The 22,777-nt window shown below is 52.5% G+C and overlaps 1 protein-coding gene across 1 annotated transcript in view; it reads left to right on the top strand.

Moving 5' to 3' along the window:
- The first annotated feature begins 348 nt into the window (after positions 1-348).
- The window catches only part of SHANK2 (SH3 and multiple ankyrin repeat domains 2), a 476,261-nt gene continuing 453,832 nt past the window's right edge, over positions 349-22,777 (top strand). Inside the window, exons 1-2 of the mRNA XM_063092864.1 lie at positions 349-555; positions 20,681-20,884. Coding sequence (XP_062948934.1) covers positions 349-555; positions 20,681-20,884 — 411 coding nt within the window. The remainder of the gene's footprint in view (positions 556-20,680; positions 20,885-22,777) is intronic.

Here is a 22,777-nt window from a genome sequence, read left to right as displayed (position 1 = left end):
TGGTTAATCCTCCTACGCTCTGGTCACCCCCACCGTTAGTTGGGGCTCTGTATAAATGCTGGGGTTTCACAGCACTGCGGCCAGAGCCTGAAGTGCCCCCCCAGGTCCTGGCTGCTGTCCCCTCTGACCCAGGCTCTGGGGAGGAGGTGGGAGGTGCCGAATCCCTGCCACCTCTGGGGTTCACGCTCGTGCTCACACAGGGGCCTTGGTCGGTGCCCGCCAACAGACGCGGGACTGTGAAAGTGCCCACGCTCACCCAAGCGCCAGCCTCCACCACGCCCTGGGTTTTCTTGTTTTCACCTGTCCCCACTGTTTGTCTCCTTGTCCCACCTGCAGACACGAGCAGCCATGCCGCGCAGCCCAACATCCAGCGAGGACGAGATGGCCCAGAGCTTCTCCGACTATTCCATGGGCTCGGAGTCGGACAGCTCCAAAGAGGAGACCATCTACGACACCATCCGGGCCACGGCGGAGAAGCCGGCCAGTGCCAGGACGGAGGAGAGCCAGGGCCACACGCTGGTGATCCGTATTGTCATCCAGGACCTGCAGCAGACGGTGAGCGGTGCGCGGTGGCCCCTGCTGTACTGAATCTTCTGCCCTTTCGTTCACTGCCAGGCGGTGTCCACTGGGGCTGAACGCCAGGGCTGCCTGTGATCCACCCGGGCTACGATCCTGGCGGCTGTGGGCACATTGTGCCTCCTGCTTCCACCAAGCTCTTGCCCTCTCCTCCCCTCTGAGCTCCTGCTGGCCCCTCGCCCTGCTCCCTGCCTGCCCCCGCTGCTCTTTGCCTGCCTTCTGTGCTGGTGGTCACCGCTCTTGCCTTGGACCACAGGCCTTCACTGAGGCCAGGCCTGGGAGCATTTTTCTGTCTTGCAAAGGACACCCGGGCAGTGGCGTGTCAGCCATCAGCACCCCCAGCACCAGGATGGGGGAGGTCTAGTCCCGGCCCTGCCTCTTCCCCGCTGCTTGTGCTCAGTCGTGTCAAGCCCGAGCTCTCAAGCTCCCCACTCCCAGGTGTCTGCAGGCTCTGTCTCAGTGCCCTTCCCTGCGTCGCCCACTGGCCAGCTCCTAGCTGTCCCTCGGGCCCGGGCCAGCGTCCCTTCCTGTGCTGCTCCCCCAGCTGCCCTTGGGGGCTGCTTCTTGCCCATGCCTGGCTGTCCCTGGCATCTGTCTCTGCAATGCTGTCCCTGGCATCTGTGAGTCCTTGTGGCGGTTTGCTGCCCTCTGGGAGGTTGGCCCCTGGGGGCTGGGGTGGCGGCAGAGGCAGGGTTAGGGTGGTGGTTTCCACTGCATGCCAGGCTTGGAATAGATGGCCGTCGCTGGGGAGTGAGCCTCGCTAGTCACACCACCCTGTCCCCACCAGGCACTGAGACACGACTCCAAAGATGGATCTTGTGCGCACGTCCTTCACGTTCCCTGAACTTTTTTTCTTCTGCAAGTCCATCGGGGATTTCTGATGCGATGGGAAACTGCTTGCAGCAGAGATGAGCACTTGCAAACCTCGCCTCTCCTGGTTCCCATGAAAGGGCTAAATTCATACGCGGCTCCTGAATTCTTGCTGGGGGGTGGCTTTGCTAGTCTGGGGGTATCGGGCACTTCTCAAGGGCCTCAACGTGAGGCTGCTCTGTGGTCCTTTATAACCTTCCCTTGCTCAGTGACTGTTTGCGTGCCTGTGATGAACCAGGGTCTGTTCTGGGCACCGGGGAGGGAAGAATTAGGGACTAGCATGGTTCTGTACAGTGGTAAAGGCTGTGAAGAAAGCAGTCCGGGGGGGATGGGATGTGACTGGTCTCTCGGGCCACTAAGTCAACCAGCTCCTGAAGGCAGATGCATCGAAGGGCCCCCAACTGTGCAGCTGGAGCATGGTGATGGGAGCAGGGGGTGGTTAGGCGGTGAGATGCGGGGTGCCGGCCCCTACAGACCGTGCAGAGAAGTTCAACGTAAGGAGACGGTTGGAGGGCTTCCGCCCAGGCAGGTCGAGGGTGTCTGTTAGGTAAGGAAGTGCTTCTCTCCATCTCTGGAGTCTCTGAGGTGGAACCTGCTTCCCCCCAGTTAATCACGGTAAATTTAACTGGGAGTGATTTAGGATCTCTTTTATCCCAAGGGCTGGGATGCAGAGATTGACAGTCCCGCTCCCTGGTACCATGGACAGGAGGAAGACAGTCGCTTTGGGGACGAACAGTCATGAGCAGGTTCCTGTGGGCAGAGGGGGCACAGGCACCGGGGAGTCTCCCCTGATTTGGTTCCATCGAGCTGGGCCGTGAAGGACGAGGTTTCACTCTGGGGAGGGCACGGTGGTGAAGGGGCACGTGCTGAGGGTGGGTGGAGCCTGTGCATTTGGGAAGTGGTTGATGAGGCCAGGTGTGTGGTGGGGAGGGGATCACATCCGGGGCAGAGGCTGGATTTGAGCTCCCCATGGAGTCTCACTGTCCAGTGTCCCGAGTGGGTGGCAGAGTCCAGGGCATGTAAGAGAGTGGGTGACCTGAGAGAGGCTCTCCGGAGGCTGGTGGGTTCCAGACCACGCGAGCACCTCCAGCGGTGGGAATTCTCTTGTCTCTCTGGATCAGGGGCCACCGTGTCACTGCCTGGCAACCTGGAGCTTCAGTGTGAGGTGGGCACCACCCCCCTCGGAGGCTCTCTGTAAATCAGACCTTTGTGCACAGCGGAAGGAGCATGTGACAGAGAGTGCCGGGTGCTGAATCACCCAGCTGTGCCCCTCTCACTTGCATCAGGTCTGTGCCACATGCGGCCTCGGGTTGCAGGCGCAAGACAGAACTGGAAGTGGAGGCCCCTGGGCAGGTTGTCCTGCAGGTGTTCACCACTGTCCATCCACCTAAAAAATGTCTGGTGAGGGGTGGTCGGCAAGAGGCCCCTTTGCTGCAGAGAGGACACAGCGGCCCTTGAGAGTTAGGACTGAGAGGGGTGCCCGGATGAGATTCCTGACCACCTCCATCTGTCCTTTCTAGAAGTGTCTCTGTGGATCTCTGTGCTGGTTGGACCCTCCTCTTTTCACAGTTGGGTTAAAGGAAGTGGGACAGATGGACGGGTGGTATAGACAGGGTGGCATGGACGGCCTCAGGGGCACTCAGGTGGCAAGCCTAGTGCTTGGCATCCACCCTTTGACGTCAAGCGCACAGTCTACTGGACCATGCCAACAGGGGCAGGGGGCCAGTGCCCTGGGGACTGGGGCAATGGCTGTATCGCCTGCTGGCTGTGGACTCTGGCACCGTTACTTGACTTGACCTCCTCGCTTTTCACATCTGGGTTTCCTGGCTGGCGCTGTGCAGGGGCTCACAGATCTCCTTGGTTTAGCACCTCCGAGGCCCAGGTCCCAGGTGAGACCAAACCTGTGTATGTCCTCTACCCCTTGTGTGAGCAGTGCTTGGCCCAGCAGGGACTTTCTGCTTAGGGTCTGCCTTGCTCTCTCTGGGGACATGTGCTAACTGGATGGGGAGGCTGTGTTGCCGACTCCTGTCCTCTAAGAACAAGGTCAGCCATGTGACTTTGATGTCCAGGGAAAGCTCAGGGTGGCCTGACATCCCAGAACCAATCCGGCAACACTGCAGGCCCAGGGGCCACCCTGGCAGCACCAAATGGCTTTTCAGGCGGGTGGACATGGCGTGTTGGTGTTCTTTCTTCTGTGTCATTTAACAATTCCTATACAAGTGGTAAATGATTATTATAAAGAATTCAAGTAATGCAAGGAAGTACAGAAGCCAGTCCCAGAAATGGCCGTCGATACCAGCCTTCGGTGAACGTTGTTCCAACCCGCCTCTCTGCAGGACTGCAGGTCCTGGTGCATGTGCACACAGACAGAAATACCTTGGCAAACGTGGGCTCAAACCACACACACTATTAATAAATGAATATCATTAACATTATTTTATTTAGATATAAAAGGAGAAAAAGACAGTGAAGGAAAGGAGGAACTTTAGTAATTTTTTGCCATAAGAGAGACTGTTTCCAAGTAAATTTGTAAAGTTAAAGAAGTAGATATGAGATGCTGCAAGGCTGGAATTGGTTTTCATTTTGTATTATGGTTTTCTCGCCTTTCTCACTGTGCTGCTCTTTTCCTATACCATTTGGGGAAAATTAAGCTAATTGCTTTAACAAAAAGGCCTCCAAACCTCAGGCACAGAACCCAAAGATGTTTTATTTCTTTCTCTTTTCTCAGTCCACCCGGTTGTTGGGGTGAAGATGTGGAGGCTCTGCTCCATGCGGACATTCAGGCTCCTCATACAGGGCAGCCGGGCCATTCCCCGGGGGTCCTCTGTGTCTGCCAGACGATGAGGGAGGGAGGGAAAGAACGTGCAGAGCACTTTGCTTCCCCGCCTTCCCTGGGAGCATGGCCCAGCCCTGAGCCCAGGGAGGGGAGGGCAAGGGTTTGATTAGTGAGTAGCTGGTTGCACGCACACATGCACAAGTGCACACATGCACAAGTGCACACATGCACATGCGCACACATGCACACGCGCACACGTGCACACCTTTCTCCCTCCCCACCTCCTGATCCTTGCTGGGCATGGAACTGTTTGCACGAAGTTGCTGTCCAGCCTTTGCAGCGGCCCTTTTGCAGTTCCTCGTTTCGTCTCACCCCTTCATTGGGTGGGGTTCGCTGTTGAGGGGTTTTCTCAGGAAGTGTTCCTGAGGCAGCTTCCCCAGTGAGTGGGAAGGTGTGATCGATTCTCATTATGTGCAGTAATTCTGTTCCATCAAGTCACCACAAACGCAGAGTTAGTGAGTACTGAGCCCTCGCTCCCTGGGGAAACACAGGGTTAGGTTCCTGCAACCCTCTGTCACATTTCCAGCAACAGATCGACACATGATGTTATTTTATGTGTGTTTCTGTTTAAAGATGCCTTATTTAATATAGGAGTATATTGTTAATTCATTAACGTTGAACTCATGACCGACTTGTGCCTGAGCAAAATGCGCCTAACATGCACGTGTTCTGTGTTAGGCATGTCACTGGCTTCTTGTGCTTAGGGACACTAGATGGCCCTTCAGCATGACTCTTGGGCGGACGTTTTAAATGGCAAAATCACCAGCAAAAAGCACAAAAATGTGAAAAACGTGGCACTGTGTAGACTGCACTCTTGTTTGCAATGTGAGAACCGGAACGAGAAGACAGAGTGGCCATTGCCATGTCCTACCTCCATGGGCGCGTGTGCCAGTTGGGCAGCTCAAATATTTTGTCACTAAGTGTGTGTCACAAAGCGCTGCAAGTATTGATTTTGGGGTTATAAACAAGTTTTTAGCATGTTGGCAAATCCCCAAATATGGGACCCAAGAATAAAGAGGATTGCTGTACTTTGAAAATGTTTACGTGTTTTCTTGGGGTTTAATGTTGTTTTCCTCTGCGTGATGTTTCTGTCACAGTCCCCGCTGATGTGTGGGGACGCTGTCTTCCTGCCCTGGATGTCGCTGTGGAGACATCCGAGGCCAACTGACCTATTTTTCCCACATTGTAGGTGACTTTTTTTTCCTGACTGAATTCCTAAGGAATTTCTCATTCCGGTTCTCATCTGTTGCTAGACCCCGAACTGTTTGGTGTCAGTCATTCTTGTTTTTTTTCCTAGAAAAACTTCCAATTTGCAGATTAAGTTTATCCTTCCTTCTAAGGATGTTTTCTTGTATTCTATCACTTTTTCTGTGTTATCGGTTGGGTTCTCTATTACAGGGATAGTAATTCTTTTTTTCGAATAAGCTTAACTGTGTATATTTGAGGTTTACAACACGATGTCATGGGATGCATATCGACGGTGAAACGGTTACTGTGGTGAAACAGATTAACATAGCCCGCGTCCTCGCATTGTTCCTTTTTGTGTGTGTGTGTGGCAAGAGTCACTGAAATCTCCTTATTTAACAAAAATCCCCGATGCAACACAGTTTTATTAAGTGTCGTCCTCGTGTTGTGTGTTGGGTCTCTGAAGCGCCATCCCACCTATGTGTTTGCCTGCAGTTTTGCATTCTTGGGCCCGCGTCCGGGTGATTTCTGTCGCGTTGGAGTTTCCTTCCTCGCACCTTTCACCTTCTCTGGTGGCGTCGCGTGCCGCTTTCCCGTCTGTCTGCTACGATGTCTGCTACGATTGCCCGGAGCCTCTCCTCGTCCTGTTTCCTGTCGGATCCGTTCTGGTCCTGCAATTGCTAATTTATTGCAACTGTGTTATTTTAACTTCCCATTTGTTTCCATAGCTCTGCGCTTGCTTTTTGGAAATACTTCTGGGTTGTTAGTTTGTTTAGGAGGTTTTACGTCTTAGGATCTTCCTCCTGGGCATAAAGCAGTCTTGGAGACTTTGCTTCTGTTAATGGGGTGTATTTTCACCCAGGTCTGAGCCACGTGTGGTTTTGCATGCCGTCTTCCTTCCTGTTGTCCGTTTTTTGTCTGCACCGTCTGTGATCTCCACGCCGTTTCTCCTGTCCTGGGCCGTGGCTGGTCAGCAGCTCGGTCTCGGTTCTGACGTGCAGGGCTGGCTCTTCCTCGACTCTCTCATAAAGGTAGATCTGACGGTCTGTCTGCCTTTTAGATGACAAGGCCCAGGGTGGGGAGTGCCAGGCCTCTTTCAAAGGCCTGGACTCCCTTTTCTCTCCTGAGATTTTCTTAAATGCTCTGCACCGGGATGCAGCCTTCCCAGTTAGGGAACATGTCCCATCCCCGTGGACGGTCATCCCGCCTTGCAGCCTCCCCGGTCCTGCAAGGAGCACTCGGACAGCCAGCCCTGCTGTCACCCCACACCCTGCCCACGTGGGGAGGAAGAGAGAACCCCTGTGCTTACCTCTGTCCAGACTTGCGGTCTGGGTTTCTGTCCCCTCCTTAGTGTCCCGCTCTCCGGGCGCTGTCTGAGAGGGATGTTTCTGGCCTGGGCTCGTGCCCATTTCTCTGGGGCGGCTTCCGTGTGGGGTCACTTGTCTGCTTTTCTCAGCGTCAAGCTCTCAGTGGTGGAGGCTCCTGCAGCCCCGTGAGTGGGACCCCTCCTCGTGCTGCCGGTTTTAGCCGTTAGACCCCTTTATTTGCGTGTTTGCTTGACGCCGGGGGTGGGGGAGCACTGGAGAGCTGTCCTCCTGGATCTCAGACCCCAGACCCAGAGGTCCAGATGGGACGTCAGAGCAAGTGAGGAAGGAGGGAACCTCTGGGCTGGACGTGACCACAGTGACAGCCCCTGCCCCTCACTGCCCTGGTGGGCTGGCCACGCCACCCAGGAGGCGGCACACAGCCTGCACTGTGCTGACCCTGACGTGACACGTCTCCAGGAACACATTCAGATGGCGGGGAAACCCCGCATGTGCGTGGTGTCAAGGGCTCCCCGAGTGCCCACTGTGTAGACCCTGCATGAAAGGCTAGCATTTGCCGCCTCCAGAGGTTCTGTAGTGGCCTTGGGGCAGGCAGCCTTTGTGAGCATTTCTGTTGATGTATGACATGCCCATGAAAGGGCATCTGTCTCAAGTGCTGATCGAATGCAACATGTCACCTGCAGCTGGACGAGGAGACAGACCGTCACCCACCCCCTCGCTCCCCCTCCCACTCACGCAGTAGGTTTGTGCTCAGGACGAGTTCACAGACGGGAACATGCAGGACCAGACTTCAGAGCTACCAAAGGCAGAGCAGGTGGCCCGGGGACACATGGCCGAAGGAAGCCCCAGGATGCTGGCGTTTGTTGTCTCCCATGACTGCCTGGCATCTGGGCCAGATCTGTGGCCGCGGCTGTGCTCACCGTGGGGAGGTGGCTGGTGGCAGCTCTTCGTGGAAATCAGCGCCGGCTGAGGTCGTCCTGGGATGGAGCAGAGTCACGTCCCCTGCCATTCACCGTGTGCTTTGGGGCAAGGTTCTGAGGGTCTCTGAGCCTCGAGGTCCTGTCTGTCAGGTGCGGACAGCTGCCATTTGTGAAGTGTGGCATTGCAGGCTGATATCCGGCCCATGCTAAGCACAGTGGGCACCCGGTAAGTGTCTGTCACCATTTTCTTTATTCTTGGTTCCAGCCCTCCTGCTCGTGCTGCACGCACTGGGGGAGAAGACCATCTTGTCAGCTGTCGGGACGCTCGTCAGCAGCCAGGGCGAGGCTGTCAGGAAATTAGGGCAGGGTCGTGGGACTCATGCACGCATAGCACGAGAGCAGCTGCTGCAACCGAGAAGCCCGTGTGCTGCTGTCCTGCCCATGTGGCCCCTTCTCTGCAGGGTCTTCTCACCGTGGTGTGTGGTGGGCTCGTTTCCCACGGTGGGCATTTTGTTTGCTTGTGCCAGAAGTATAGGAACCTGTCAGGCATGAGGGATGGAGTGTCACCTTCTAGCCAGCCTAGAATCACGATTCTTCAGGAAAGGACGGGCCTCCGAGGGTGTAGTCTCTCCTCTCAGGAGCATTGTTTCTGGAATTTTCTGAGGACCACTCTTCATTTTGTTCAAGACAGACAAAGCCCCTGGAGGCTGAGAACAGAAACCCCAAGGGTGTGAGCTCTCAGCAACAAAGCGGACATTGTTTCTGTGCCAAGTCCCTTGTGGGGTTGAGTCCTCTATGTAGCCAGGGACACGAGACAGTTCCTGGAATCCAGCCCAGAGGCGCTGAGTGGGAAGCCAGTGAGCGAGGTTGTCACCGCATCCGCCTGCTGGGAGGAGGTGGCCAGAGCAGCTCCAGGGGCTGCCCCTCTCCCAGCGTGGTCCAGACCTGCTGCTTCTCGCTGTGTGACCGCTGCTCCCAAGCCTCACAGCTCCAGTGGGACTGAAGCTCTCAGCCTTTGCGTGAGAGCCTCTGGCCAAGCCAGTAACCCTGTGGGCACATGCGGAGCCCTGGGGGTGAGCTCGTGGGGCCGTGCAGGGGACGGCAGGATGGGCTCCGGGCAGGGGAGGGCACCTCTCTGGGTCATCTCAAATGCACAGCTTGGAGGAGCTCTGGCACCAGTCGGTTAACTCAACCTTTTAAAATAGTGGTATGTGCCCAAATCAGTACCAGCCATGGTGGATTCTGCTGCTATTTATGTTTTTGGAAGACAGTAAACAAGGAGGTGTGAACAGAGCTGGCACTGGGCACACAGCAGCTCAGCTTTAATCCACATTGAATGTCACCTCTCAAGCCGAGTGCAGAAGAAAATACAACAGGACTGCAGTGTGCTTCCAGCGGGCGGCGTCTCCCTGCGTGTGTACGCTGTCAGCCCCCGCGTCCGTGTCCTCCTCTTCCCAAAGATTGGCACAAGTAGCCTGGCAGAGCCATCAGCCGTGTCCAGCCCTGTGACAGAAGTGCGAGGGCCGGGCCCACGTGCTTCGGGAGAATGCATATCTCCTTGTGTGCTTTAATCAGTGCTTCCATTTACTAAATAAATGCATCTTCAGGTTGGATATTTCATTCAGGAAAAAGCATTTCAGCTGCTATCCTGGCCCCCGAAAGATAATTTATTGCCATCCATCCGTCCTCTGTCTCTGACACACACATACACACATACTCAGATTCCTCCCCCAGAGCAGCAGCCCCAGATCCGCCCTCTCTGTCCCTACTGTGCCTGGTCACCCCCTCCCCACACGTCAGCTGATGGAGACACCCCCTCATCTATCACCTGCTTCCTGGGGGACTGTCAGATATGCATGATTCCAAAGCGACCCTGGCCTTTTTTACCACTGAGGATCAAAATAGAAGTCCGAGAGCAGAGTGGTTTTGCCTCCTCCTTCAGGGTTTTAATCCTGAATCTAAACCTTCAGGGTTTTAATCTTTTAATCATTTTGTAGCAGGCACATATCGTCGATCATTGTATTTGCCTTTCGTATTTGAGGTTCCCTGTGGTTTGAATATTCGCAGGACTCCATCTGTCTCTCCTTGTCCAGTAGCTGAGAACCAAGCCACTGCTGCTGGGCCTTCATTCTGCAAAGACCGTTAGCAGCCGTCCCCTGTGAGTGAGGGCTCTGGAGGGCTGGTGCAGAAATGGCTTGTTACCTTGACAAGTTCTGCATGGACGCTTTCCTGTGCAGGGATTTGATTCATTCCTCTTGGCCCCTCGGGAGGCGAGAGCTGTGCCTCTTCTTCCAGGAGTGCGTGGATCCATGCTTCTGGAAAGTCAGCAGCTTTGGGCCGTGGAGAACTGTTGTGAGTGGCAGCCTTGTAACTCCTGGTCAGGCTGACCTTCTGCCACGTTCTGTGCAGCATCTTGCTAGCGCTGGGTCAGTGGATGGCAGGAAGGCTCCAGGCCGAGCGGGAAGTGCAGGCTGGGGGCTGTGGCTCCTGCAGTGTGTCACCGCTTGTCCTGCCCGCCCCCTCCTTTTGCTTGTCTTTCATTATGCAGCTCAGGGACAGCTTCCTTGACCTTCCCAGCCACGGGAGGCCCCAGACTCACTAAACTCCTCCCACTCAGGACTTCCGTGCAGGTGACGTCCACGGCCACATCTCCAGCTGTGACCTCCCGTCTGGGGCCAGCCCTTTTCTTCTTCCCAGTTGAAAGCACGAAGGCCCCTCCTGTCATGGTCCTTCCCTGCTCTGAACCTCAGCCTGGCATGGTGCTATTTTCTCTCTCAGCTAGTGGTTACCTTTTTTAAAAAACAAAACCAAAAACCAGAAACCAACCAAACAAAAAGGTTTATTGAGTTTACAAACCATAAACTTCACTTAAGCAGACGATTCGATGACTTCTAGCCGATTTGCTGAGTTGTGTCACCGTCACCACCGTCCAGGTGTGGGATATTCCCTCGGGCCCAGTCACATGCAGCCCCTGACCACCACCCGTCTGCTTCCCACCTCTGCGTTGTCACTGTGGACGTTTGCATGGCTGCAGTCATGCACTGTGTGGCCTTTGTGCCTGGCTTCTCCCACTCAGCACGGCAGTTTTGAGGTGCACCCACCCACACTGTAGTGTCTATCAGAACCTCGTTTACAAGGACGCTTCAGAACGGTTTGTGGAAAGGTTTGTGTTCTCTTTCCGTTCTGTTTTCCCACGAACCTCGCGAAGTGCCCTGTGCCTCTGTCGCTGAGCAGCATTTCATCATACGAACGGACCATTTGTTAGTCCACTCCCTGGCTGATGGCCAGTCATGTTGTTTCCACTCTGGCTGTAAATACCTTCTTTATTCAGCCACTGGAGCCAGATCACAGGTGTCATCTTGAGCTTCCGTCTCCCCAACTGCCATAAGCAATCCATTCCCAAATCTTGTCATCTTTGCTTCTAAATCCCTGTTGAACCCATCTCACTCCTTAAACCTTCATCACCACCCCCGCCCACCCCCTTACTGTCGTCTTTCTCTCTAACAACTAGAATGGCTCAAGCCAGACTCCTTCCTCTCCGAAGTCTTATGTGCAATGCCTAAGGTGACTGTTTTTCATGCCACCTGCTGTATACAGACCTCCTGTGACTTCCTTCTGACCGTAAGACAAAGATCTGCCCCCCCCACCCTGCCTGGGCAGGTCCTCCAGCACATCTTCATGGTGCCTTTGCTTTTCCTCGGCTCTTGCTCTGCAGTTGTGATTTCACAGAGAAGCGCTTGGGGGCTGCTTGGTCAGGGTCTCTCCGCATGAGGGGGTCCCACATGTGTTTTGCTGGTTATTGTACCCCAGTAGCTGGTACAACTGAATGAACACACAATGCCTGGTGAGAGCACGAGTGAGTTCGTGTGAACCTTTCCTCCATGGTTGTGAGGAGCGGACGTCTGTGATCATGAGAGGTTAGCTTGGTGAAGATCTTTGTCAAGAACCTTCCATCGGAGGTGGAAATTAGCTTGGGGCATTGAATCAGCAGGGAAGGTCGAGGGCTGCGGACTGTAGCAGGTGCATGGGGGGGGGCGGGAGGAGGCAGGCGTCGAGGTGTGTGGACTCATGGCAAGGGGCTGTGGTTTTGTTTGATGAGCAACGGTTTGGGACCGAGCATGTGGCGTCGTTTATATATGGAAAGGAAGGTCTTGGCTACTCAGGGGGACGGGGGAGGGAAGTGGAAGCAGGCAGGAGCCTCCTGCAGGAATCCAGGGAAATGGTGACGGAGGCTGGGACCAGGGGTGGCAGTAAAAGGTGGAGACTGGAGGTTCCTATGACACAGTCGGCGAGGGGGCACTTGCAGGAGATCGTGCTCTGGTGGGTACAGCGTCCTTAACAAAAACTTGATGTATCAGTGACTTAAAATGTCATGCCTGTGTCCCTTTCTCAGCACGGGACCAAAAAACATTTTGTTTTCCTTTTTTTTGGTGGCTGGTGTGTGTAGGGTTTGAACCCTGGGCCTTGGTGTTGTCAGCACCACATTCTAGACAACGCACCAGCTGGCAAGCCCTTCTTTTCTTTTTTCAAATGGAGATATAATTCACATGCCACACAATTCGCCCACTGTCCTCAAGTGAGTGTTTGTACATTACCATTTAATCAGGAAGTTGGTGAGTCATAAGGCCTGGAGCCCTCTGGGGAAAGGTGCCTCGGAGAGTCGAGCCCTGATCATTTTGGTGATTATTCATCTCACATGGGCACTTGCTAAAGGCTGAAAGGGACTTTTATTTTCACGTGTATCCTCTTTGAAAAAATTTTTTAAAAAGATTTAACGAGAGTCGGTTTTGTGTGTTGTAGGGATTCCATGCCACACCTTCACCTGTTAGATATTAAATTAATGTTTTATACACGAGAGAGATCGGCCCAGCTCGCGAGGTCTCTGTAGCCTGTGCACAGCATGTCTGCCTTAAGCCTATAGTTAATACCCACTTAAATCTCTTTGAGAAAATTATGCTGGGAGAAGTGGCTTTGGTCTGGAATTACTGTGCGTTCTGTAGAAAAGCTCTGTAAATCCCACATTGTGCGGAGAACATTGCGGTTCAGAGGCCATGCTGTTGAAGCGCAGATATGTCCTCCGCCGGTGTCCCAAGTGGGTAAGGATTACCCAGAAGGTGGCAATACCAGGGACCTGAGCCATCAATATTTAATTTTCTGCATTAAGTCCGAGGGGGAGACCTTCGCCCAGCACTTTGCTCTGTGGTTGGACTCCCAGGATTCTTCCAGCCTGTCTCAGACTCTGCTCTCCCCCCAGCCCTCCTAGTCCATAGCATCGGTGCCACGCCCGTTCCCATCTGAGGAGCAGCTGGCTCACACGTCTGTCTGTCTCTCTGTCTGATCTCCTTTACTACCTCCTGCTGGAATGATCTTCCTGATGCGAGGCTCGGTCTGTGTGCTGGTGGGATCCAGTTGAAACTCATTAGCTTGGCTATCAGGGTCCCCCTGAATCCCAGCTCCACCTGCTGCCACTGTGTGGTTCAGGGAACATTTCGTAGTCTTTGGAGTGTTCCTCCTGGAGCCTGGAGGTGCTAATACCTGCCTCCGGGATGATATAATGAGAAGATGATGCCTTTAATGAGTTCACTGAGCGGGGCTGCGGGCGCCGAGTGGAGGTGCATTGTGTTTGCAGCCAGGACTGTTTAATTACCCTCCCGACTGCCTGTTACTACACTTTAAATCATTGCTTCCAGCCTGCCTTCTCTGGCTGGTGTCTGATCCTCTGCTTTGTGATGGCTTTCCCTGAAGTCGTTGTTATTAAAAGAGGGAAATAAACTCACCTCCGAGGAGTACGTGAATCACTGGCAGAACCCAAGCAGTGTCTCTCTGTTTAGCACCACCTTGACAATGGCAGGGACAGCTACACAGCATCCTAAAAGTCACCAGGAGGTGCAGTCTGCCTGCCACTGCGCCCTGCATTGGATGGTTGCTATTGAGCTTTTACTGTCTGAAACATGTTCTTCCAACTGGAAAGAAGAATCCACGGCCACGTTATCCTTTATCAGTGTTAATCATGCAAAAGCACTAGCTTGACCCTTGTACTTGAGCATCCTCTGTTCGGCCTGTCCTTCTCGATCAAGGTCACCCAAATTTCTCCATTCAAATCCTGTGTTTTAAGCTTCGTATGTTACCCATGCCAGCAATGGTGTTTGCTACCATGAGTACCAGTCCAATGGGTCTTGGTCCACAGCAGAAAGCATTGTTTTACTTGGACAGTTGCATTTGGAGACAAGCCAGTGACAGTCTGCAGTGACCTTGGTGTCCAGAGGTGTGCAAGCATGCAGATTACAAACGAACAGCTATGAAAGGTGAGAGTAGACCCTCAGGGCTCCTTCTGAGCTCACAGTCATTATGGGTCTTTAAAGATGCATCACAAAGAAATCGATGATGACATAAACCTTAGCCTGCAGAGAAGGTTTTAAATGTGGAGTGTACGTCTTTGTTACGTGGGTGATGTGCTCAGGAGTGTGGATTACTTTCTGAGTTTCCTACGTTCTTGCTGAACGCTGCCGATGAGCACCACAGAGCTGGGATCTTTATTCTCACTGGGGTCTGTGTTTCCAGCTCTGGATCCAGAAAAGGGTGATGTGGTCCCCTCGGGGCCACCCCCCCCACCCCCCCACCATGTGCTTGCCTGTGTGGCTTTTACTGGGATCCTTTGGTGGAGGTCAGGAGTGAGGTGTGTTACACTCTCGCTGTGTAACAGAGATGCAAAAAAGATTTCTCAAAGCAACATGAATGCAATGAAAAGCCCGAAGGGACTGCACCTCAGCAACTCCTCTGTTAGAAGGAGAAACTGGGTACAGCCCCAATTCAAAGTTAGCTTCTGTTTCTTATTGTAAAGACAAGGAAGTTTCACAAGAAAAATCAGTTGATTCAGTCATTTCAAAAGAACACAAAGACATGGGCAATGTGACAAAAGTTATCTGTAGCTAACTATAGTTGAAACAATGGAAACTAGTAACATCATTTAAATTAACAAGGTGACATTCCAAAGTACAATTTCTGAAAAGCTAACTTGACAAGACTACAACCATTATCTAATGCCAAATATAATCTCTCCCCAAATGATTTAAGCAAAAATTATATTCTTATGGTAATTGTCTCTGAAGTTGCCACCAACAAACAGCTGGCCCTTAGCAAACATTTTTTTCACATTTTTCCCTGCAGCAATTCCTTCAACATTTTAACAACAATCAGTATGTTAAACAGTCAATCCCTAAACAGTGATTAGAATTGATTAGATGGGCTTTTGCCACACCAGCTGTGGGATTTTGTTCCTTAATTGAGGGCGTTTGCCCCATTCATGCATTACCTAAAAACCCTATTCTAAAAATCAAATGAGAAACAACATTTCTAACCTTCTGCAAGGTGGATTTAAGTCCCACCTGAGGAATGTGAATTAGCAGATGCAGTGTAGGTGGAGGCACCTAAATATATCTGTGTAATTCTAGCCTTGTGTTGTCAATAGCCCCTATCTGGCCTTCAGCGAAGCACTGTAATAATACATGTCTTATACAGTATAATATTTACCATCCTTCCAAGCTTTGTCTAGACACTCCCTTACCTTTGTGACAGTCTTATAAAGTAACATCGCCATCACCTCCTTTATACAGGGCCCCAAACAGATTTGGAAAGCAATTTAGTCCCTTACACGAAACACCCTTGCCATGTTGGTGCAAATCAAAATAGCCTTGTCTGAGAAGCTGGAGCTGCCCTGGTAGCCACGCTCTTGTCCATGTTAGTGGGCACGTGGCCCCGAAGCCACAGGTTTTGTGATCTGCCATCATTCATGTGCATTAGTCGTTGACACAGATGTGACCTTCCATGATGAGCACATGGCCCTCAGTGGGTTGCAGACACTTGCCTGTGGTTGTACAGAGTTACGGGTTAAGTGTGTCCTCCCCAGACTCATATGTTGAAGTTGTAAGTCCGGAACATCAGAATGTGACTATATTTGAAGATGGCATCTTTAAAGAGGGAATTAAGTTTAAATGAGGTCATTAGGGTGGGTCCTAATCCTGTATGACTGCTAGTGTCCTTATAAGAGGAGGAACTTAGGACACATACATGCGCAGAGGGACGACTATGTGAAGACACAGGGAGAAGATGCTGTCTACAAGCCAAGGAGAGAGGCCTCAGAAGGAACCAGCCCTGCAACACTGTAAGATCTGTGCACCGTGCACAAACCCCACACGTCGGGATGGCTCACCTCGCAAAGACCACAAGACAGAGACCGATGCAATCAAGCAAGAGGAGTTTATTTCCAGCATGCTGGGGTCACTCAGCATTCAAGACAAAAGCGACCCCGAGCCTTAAACACAAGAGCTTTTTATACAGTTTTTTAGACAGACTTTCACAATAGGATGAGTTGTTTACTGTTTACAGGTTATCAGAGGTGACCTTTGGATTTATTGGTGGGCTTTAGCGAGCTGGTACCCTGATAAGGAACAGTGCACTTCCCAATCGTTTATCTTCCAGATGGCTTTTAGATAAGGAACTGGTCAGTCAGTTCTTGGAACCGGGTGGTGTTTTACTCCCTTCCTGGAATTTAATGTGTCTGGGCCTGCCTTACTTAAAATGTCATTAGTTATGTTCTCTCGTTTTTAGCAAGCATTAAATACAGACGCAAATTAAGCATGTTAAAGTTATATTTTTTTCTACAACACCTTGATCTTGGACTTCTGGACCCCACAGCTAGGAGGAGATAAATGTCTGTTGTTTAAGGCCCCTGGTCCATGGTATTTTGTTACGGCAGCTCCAGCTGGCTCATATACTCAGCTTAAGTGTCAGACCCAGGCTGGGCAGCTGCCTCCACCTGTCTCCAATGCCACATCCTTCCTTTTGTCCTAGTATTTTCAGTTTTTAGCCTCACATCTTGCAGAATACCTGTAACTCATGTTGACCAAATGTGAGAGCAAGTTTCTCTCACATTCTTCGTTTTTGATTCGAACTTGACTGTGAACTTTACTAAGGAAAGGGTTGGTGTTTCATACAGTTAACGACATGGCCGGCCACAGTTCTGTCACTTACAGCTCTGCAAACTTGGGTGGTGTGGTCTCCCCTCTTAAGATCTTTGCTAGAATCAAACGAGAGAACGCATGGCGCAAAGCACATCCTTGGTGAACAGCAGCATCTCCATCACTGTGAGTCCAGACCTTTCTATACTGTTGGATTACGTCACCCAGGAGTATTCCATAAATGGAATGTTTTATCCAATGAAGTTCAAGTCTATCAACATTTATGAGCTTCAGATATGGTCACACAAAGAAAGAGATGTAAACCCTTTTCCTCGGGCAACTCAGTCTGGAGTCGTGAGGAGCACTAATCAGCTGTATGTCGTAGTGGTGCCAGGACAGACGGACAGAAGGAGAGAGAGAGCATGTGTGTCTCAGAAGCAGAGGTGGGTGGTTGACCTGTGCTAGCACACGCCTCCCTTTGGTTGATGAGGAACCTTAGAGAACTGAAGCTGGCCCAGAGGAATCCTGAGAACTTTCCCAGGTCGGGTTGCTGTATCCATCATTAAATCAAGGCTGGTGCTGGCCATAATCCTTCTTCCACTGTTAGATTCTGCAGTCCCCAAACAGTCCCTCTCCCTTCCCATCACACCAGATTGCCTGCTGTGTGCACTGCCTGTGTGGAGACGAAGGAGCAGCCACCCAGATTTGGGTCTTGGAGATCTCATTACACCCGCTTGCAAGTTTCTTGTGTCTTGAGCCACCCAGCTCAGCCCAGACACACGGGAGGTTTCAGATGAATGTGGATGCCCTGCAGCATTCGGGGCATTGCACCTGGAGATCAAGGAGTGACAGAGTGACTGATGCCTGCCTATCAGGTTGGACAAGACAAGGAGAAACACTGTAAGGCAAAAATGCAGTGCTAGTCCTACTTTCCTAGGAGACAGAGATGCAGGATAGTGAGACCGTGGCTTACAGCCTGGACAGGAGAATGAGCAGGGGTCAGCCAGGGAATGTGGCCGGTGGTCCCTGGGCCTCGCTGGGCAGGTGTCCTGTGACATCAGCAGGCCCACAACCCCCACGGACCCCCACAAAAGGCTAACAGCCCCAAAATTAATTTTTGGTGGACATTCCAGCCACCAAAAGCCAATTCTGCAAAAATCAATCTTCCAAAAGCAAGCCAATTTGCCAAAAATCTCACTTCTCTCAATGATCCGTGTGCCTTCTTTAAAGAAATAAACTTGCTATTTTTCCTAAGGCTTCCCTGAAACTCAGATGTTTCTGCACTTGTTACGGGATTTTCTGGCATCGGCTGGTGGAACGCCGGTCTGGACAAGCTCTTCTTCCAGGCTCCTCATTTTTAGAAATGCTGTTTACCATTTTCCATATTTTTGAGAACTAGACTTTTCCTGATCAGGAGTGTTTAGTGAGTAAGGCGGCAAGCCAGTGACGGTAAGTCAGGAAATGAGGCCGGATTCACCCAAGTGTCTCCTGATGTCGTGGCGTTCCTTGGGCCGCTGTGAGCATACTGGCGATGCCCGTCACGCACGAAAGTGGGGGAGCTCCCGGGGCTGGGGGTGCCCGGCCTGCTGAGTTCCCCTCTCAGAGAGAGGGTGGTGCTGCTGCTGCTTTTTGCTACCACAGTTAGTGGCAGGTGACTATGTTTGTTAGTCCCTGAGGCTGCCCTAACAGACCACAGCCTGGGCAGCTTGAACAGCAGACGTTATTGTCCTGCAGGCCGGAGGTCCAAGATCAGAATGTCAGTGAGGTTGGTTCCTTTGGGAACTGTCGGGGAGAATCTGTTCCAGGCCTCTCCCCAGCTGTGGGTGGCTCGCTGGTCACCTTCAGCATTCCTTGCTATGTAGACACATTGCCCCAGTCCCTGACTTCCTCATGTGCCTTCTCTGTGTGCATGCTGCTGTGTCCAACTTATCCCCTTTTATAAGGACACGGTCACTGCATTAGGGCCTGCTCCACTCCAGAGTGGCCTCATCTTATCTTGATTACATCTGCAAAGACCCTACTTCAAATCAGTCGCATTCACAGGGGAAGGGGATTAGGACCTCAGCATCTTCTTAGGGGACACAGTCCAACCCATAATAGCATGTATTATCTATATTCTGTCTGAGTCTAACAGCAGCCCTGCACGTAAGTCGTGGCCCTGATTGTCACTGAGGAAACAGAGGAACAGCTGGATCGGTAGGTTTGTCAGGAACACAGGCTGGCCTGCGCAGGTGGGTTGCACGTCCAAGCCGTTCTGACCTCTGAACGCCACCTCCTTCCCAAAGTTTCTCAGTGAGGCTCCCTTGGCATTTTTTGGAGCAGGATGGTTCTTCCTTGTGCAGGGTTGGCCTGGATACAGCGTGGACTCAGCGTCCCTGGCCCTGCCTGCTAAATGACAGCAGACACCGGTCTTTGTGATCATCTGCACTGGCACCCAGTCCCCTGGGAGGCGATTCAGATCCTGTGTTTCTCCCACCGCTCGCCTGTTGGCAGGACCTATTCTGTGGGTGTGGGAGGAGCCGAGGTGGGTGGATGTTGATATCTAGGGGAACTTGAGTTGGGTGTCACCGTAGCTGGAACCAGAAGCCAGCAATGATTCCTGAAACGAGTAGGTGAGTTATCTGCGGCCCCACCTGGTCATGTCTGACGGGGCTCCTTGGCTGTGCCTGGAGTTTCCAGAGAGTTCTCACTCAACTAAGGGAGGAGCGGAGGGGGACCCTGTGTCTGGATGTCTCATCACTGGAATGAACTGGCCTCACCCAGCCTTGTGAGGAGCAGGGAGAGTCACACTCGAACCCGGCCTCTGACAGTGGAGAGGAACACTTGGGAGCGTTCGTGTGCAGGGGTCGGATTTCCTGGGCGGGGGGCTTCTAGCTGCCCGCTGAGCCAGTGCAGGATCAGTGCAGGATCGTGTCACCCAGCAGTGAGGAAGTCACCCCAGGCTCGCCTGGGAAGATAGCAGGGCTGTCTGGGTGCGCTCACGCGGAATCCTCGGAGAGAGAATTTGTTCTAGTCCCAGATTCAGTCGAACCTCAGTTTTTTCTGAACACTTTTACAGCCATAAAACAAATTTTAAGCCCCTGCTGATGGCTATACAGTAGAATGCAATTTTAATTGAACAAAAATTAGGAGTTGTGGTTCGAAGTGGATGTGGTTTGGCTTTTGCTTTTCCTGGCTCACTGGCGAGTCTCACAAAACACGACCAAGGTGCTGTTGTCCCCATTGTTGGGGCGCTATTCCGTTTTTGAAGTGTTGGTGATTGGTTTGCATGCCCTGTCGACACTATTTAACCTTTTCAACAATTAGCTCTGGTGGCCACTGACTTAATTTTCCATCGATCTGTTTTTCATAATTGCTGTCCTTTTTCCTTTGCGAGGGGTGACATCTGTGCTTTTAACGCTTTTCTGTTCAGAGTCCGCGTGGGTAGCGTGGAGACCCTTGTGCCGAGGACTTTCTCATCAGTGAGGTGATAGAACGAGGCAGCCCCCCGTATCTGAAACGCCAAAGAGCAGTTCATATAGCGATTGCTGCAGCGATTGCTGCGCTGTGACTCCCTGGAGCTGCGGTTCTCCGCGTGTGCTCCCCAGACTGGCAGCACCACGTCACCTTGACACCTGTGGGAAACAGGTTCTCAGCCGCCCCACCCCAGACCTGCTGAATCAGCCACTCTGTTGGGTGGGGGTGAGGGGTCGAGTCTGTGTTTTCACAAGTAAGAGAACTGCCCCGAGGCAGTGGGTGGTTAGTGGTTGGTGCTGGAGATCTGCGTCCACGGTGAGAGTCACGGCCACAGAGACCAAGTTCTCAGGCGTCGCTTTTCCCCTCTGTGTTCACCAAACGCCTCCGTCCTTGCGACAGGCAGGCTTACTTTTCAGCCTCAGAAGCCGAGGGGTCCAACGCTCAGAAAACCTGTAAGGAAGGGATGGAAACAGCTTTCCCACCTGACCACACCCCCGTGTGGGTGACTCGGGGCGTTCTGCGTCACTAATCGGACGTCTTTGTCCTTCCCTGCAGAAGTGCATTCGATTTAACCCGGACGCCACCGTGTGGGTGGCAAAGCAGCGGATTCTGTGCACCTTAAACCAGAGCCTGAAAGATGTCCTGAACTACGGGCTCTTCCAGCCGGCAAGCAACGGGCGCGACGGGAAGTTCCTGGACGAGGAGCGTCTGCTGCGCGAGTACCCGCAGCCCGAGGGCAGCGGCGTCCCTTCCCTGGAGGTACACTAATCCGTGCTGCCGGCCACTGCCCCGGGGCCTGGGGGTCGTGGGGAGGGGAGACCTTAGCCAAACCCCCGATTTGATTTCAGTTGGGAAGTGAGCCCCAAATGAAAAAATTCCTTTGGAGTCTTGAGGTTGCACCTAATTTTGCCATGAATTGCGGATGTCGTGTAATTTTTACACGTTTCCTTACCATGGGTGTAACGAGTTTGTTGGAGAGAAATCTCGTTGTGAACATACCATGGCCTGATTCAGGCTCGTATCACCAGGACTTATGAGGCCTGGGCATGCAGAGTGGGGCTTCCTTCTGCCTTCCTGAAGGTTTGACTTTTTTTCCCGCCTGATGCTGCTTTGCTAGAACAGCTCACAGAGCTCAGGAACGCACTTTACTCTCACAGCTCTGCTGGGAAGGGTCCAGGTGAAGAGCAGATGAAGACACACAAGGTGTGAGGTCTGAAAGGGTCCCGAGTGCAGAAGCTTCGGTCCTGGTGGACTTGGGGGTCTGCCACCCTCCTGGCATGAGGATGTGTTTGCCAGCTCAGAAGCTCTCCAGACCCTGCAGTGCAAGGATTCTTATGAATTGCGTTACGTATGCATGATTGATTAAATCATTGCCGTTGGAGGTTGAATTCCGTCTTTCCATCTCCAGCCTCTCTCCCTTCCCTGGAGTTAGTGAGGCAGAAGGTTCCAGTCCACTAATCATGGCTTGGTCTTTGTGGCCACGGCCTGAAGCTCTCCAGCAGGCAGGAGCCCACTCATTAACACACCACAGATGACCCTTGTCGCTTGGGAGATTCCAAGGGTTTTTTAGGAGCTCTGTGCCAGCAATTGGGACAAAGACCAAATACTTTTTATTACATCATACTCTGTGAGTGGGTCTTGCCCTGCGGGGCAGCAGGGTGGCCAGCGGCCACGGTGTCCTTACTGCTTCCCAGCCCAGCATGACCAGTGGGCTCTCTGAGCTGCTGCGGCCAGCCACGTGCTCCTGGGCTTCCTTCGTGGAGTGGCTGATCCGTGAGATGAGGCTGCCTTATGCATGTTCTTGTAAAGCATGACCCCATCCCTACCTTTCTGACCCCCTGCTTGCTGCACCCCAAGTTTGCATGTGGTGTTCCAACAATGTGTACATGGTACGTGAAGTCAGCTATACAGAGAGCCAGAAGTGCAGTCATTTCTGCTACACACAGCATGCTGCTGTTACCAAGGGATCGCATTCACGTGACAGTTTGGTCACATGACGAGAGACTGAGTGTGGGATTGCAGCAGGCACTGGAGCAGTCTGAGCTGGTTCTGCGGTATTCTTGGTGAATAGAGATTATGCTGCAGTCTGAGGTGTCATGGACATGAATCTAGAACTAAAGCGATGCTCACATGCACATCGCTAGGTTTCATTGCAAGTTTGAGCCTGAGATTACTGGGATCTCGATTTCTGTGGAATGTGTGGGGTCGGGGGAAGAGTGTCAGTGGAGGGAAAGACGGGATGCCACTTGGATGTTGTGTGGTTCTAGGAAATTCACTCAGCTGTTCTGACCTCAGTTTGCTTATCTGTGAAGTGGAGATCCACTGGGGGAAAAAAATCCCTCATTGTGGGGCCGAGCCCGTGGCGCACTCGGTAGAGTGCTGCGCTGGGAGCGCGGCTACGCTCCCGCCGCGGGTTCGGATCCTATATAGGAATGACCGGTGCACTCACTGGCTGAGTGCCGGTCACGAAAAAACGACAAAAAAAAAAAAAAAAAAAAAATCCCTCATTGTGGGCCTAAGTACCAGGCACTTTCCAGGCACGTGCACCTCGCACAGACAGTCAAGGTCTGGTCACATGAGCTTACACTCCAGCGGAGGTGACGGACCGGCAACAGTAAGTAAACACAGTTTATTTCAGGGGCTGATAATTTC

Source organism: Cynocephalus volans, chromosome 4 (genome assembly GCF_027409185.1).
Source record: "Cynocephalus volans isolate mCynVol1 chromosome 4, mCynVol1.pri, whole genome shotgun sequence".
Taxonomy (NCBI): domain Eukaryota; kingdom Metazoa; phylum Chordata; class Mammalia; order Dermoptera; family Cynocephalidae; genus Cynocephalus; species Cynocephalus volans.
This window is presented reverse-complemented; position numbering and strand designations above follow the sequence as displayed.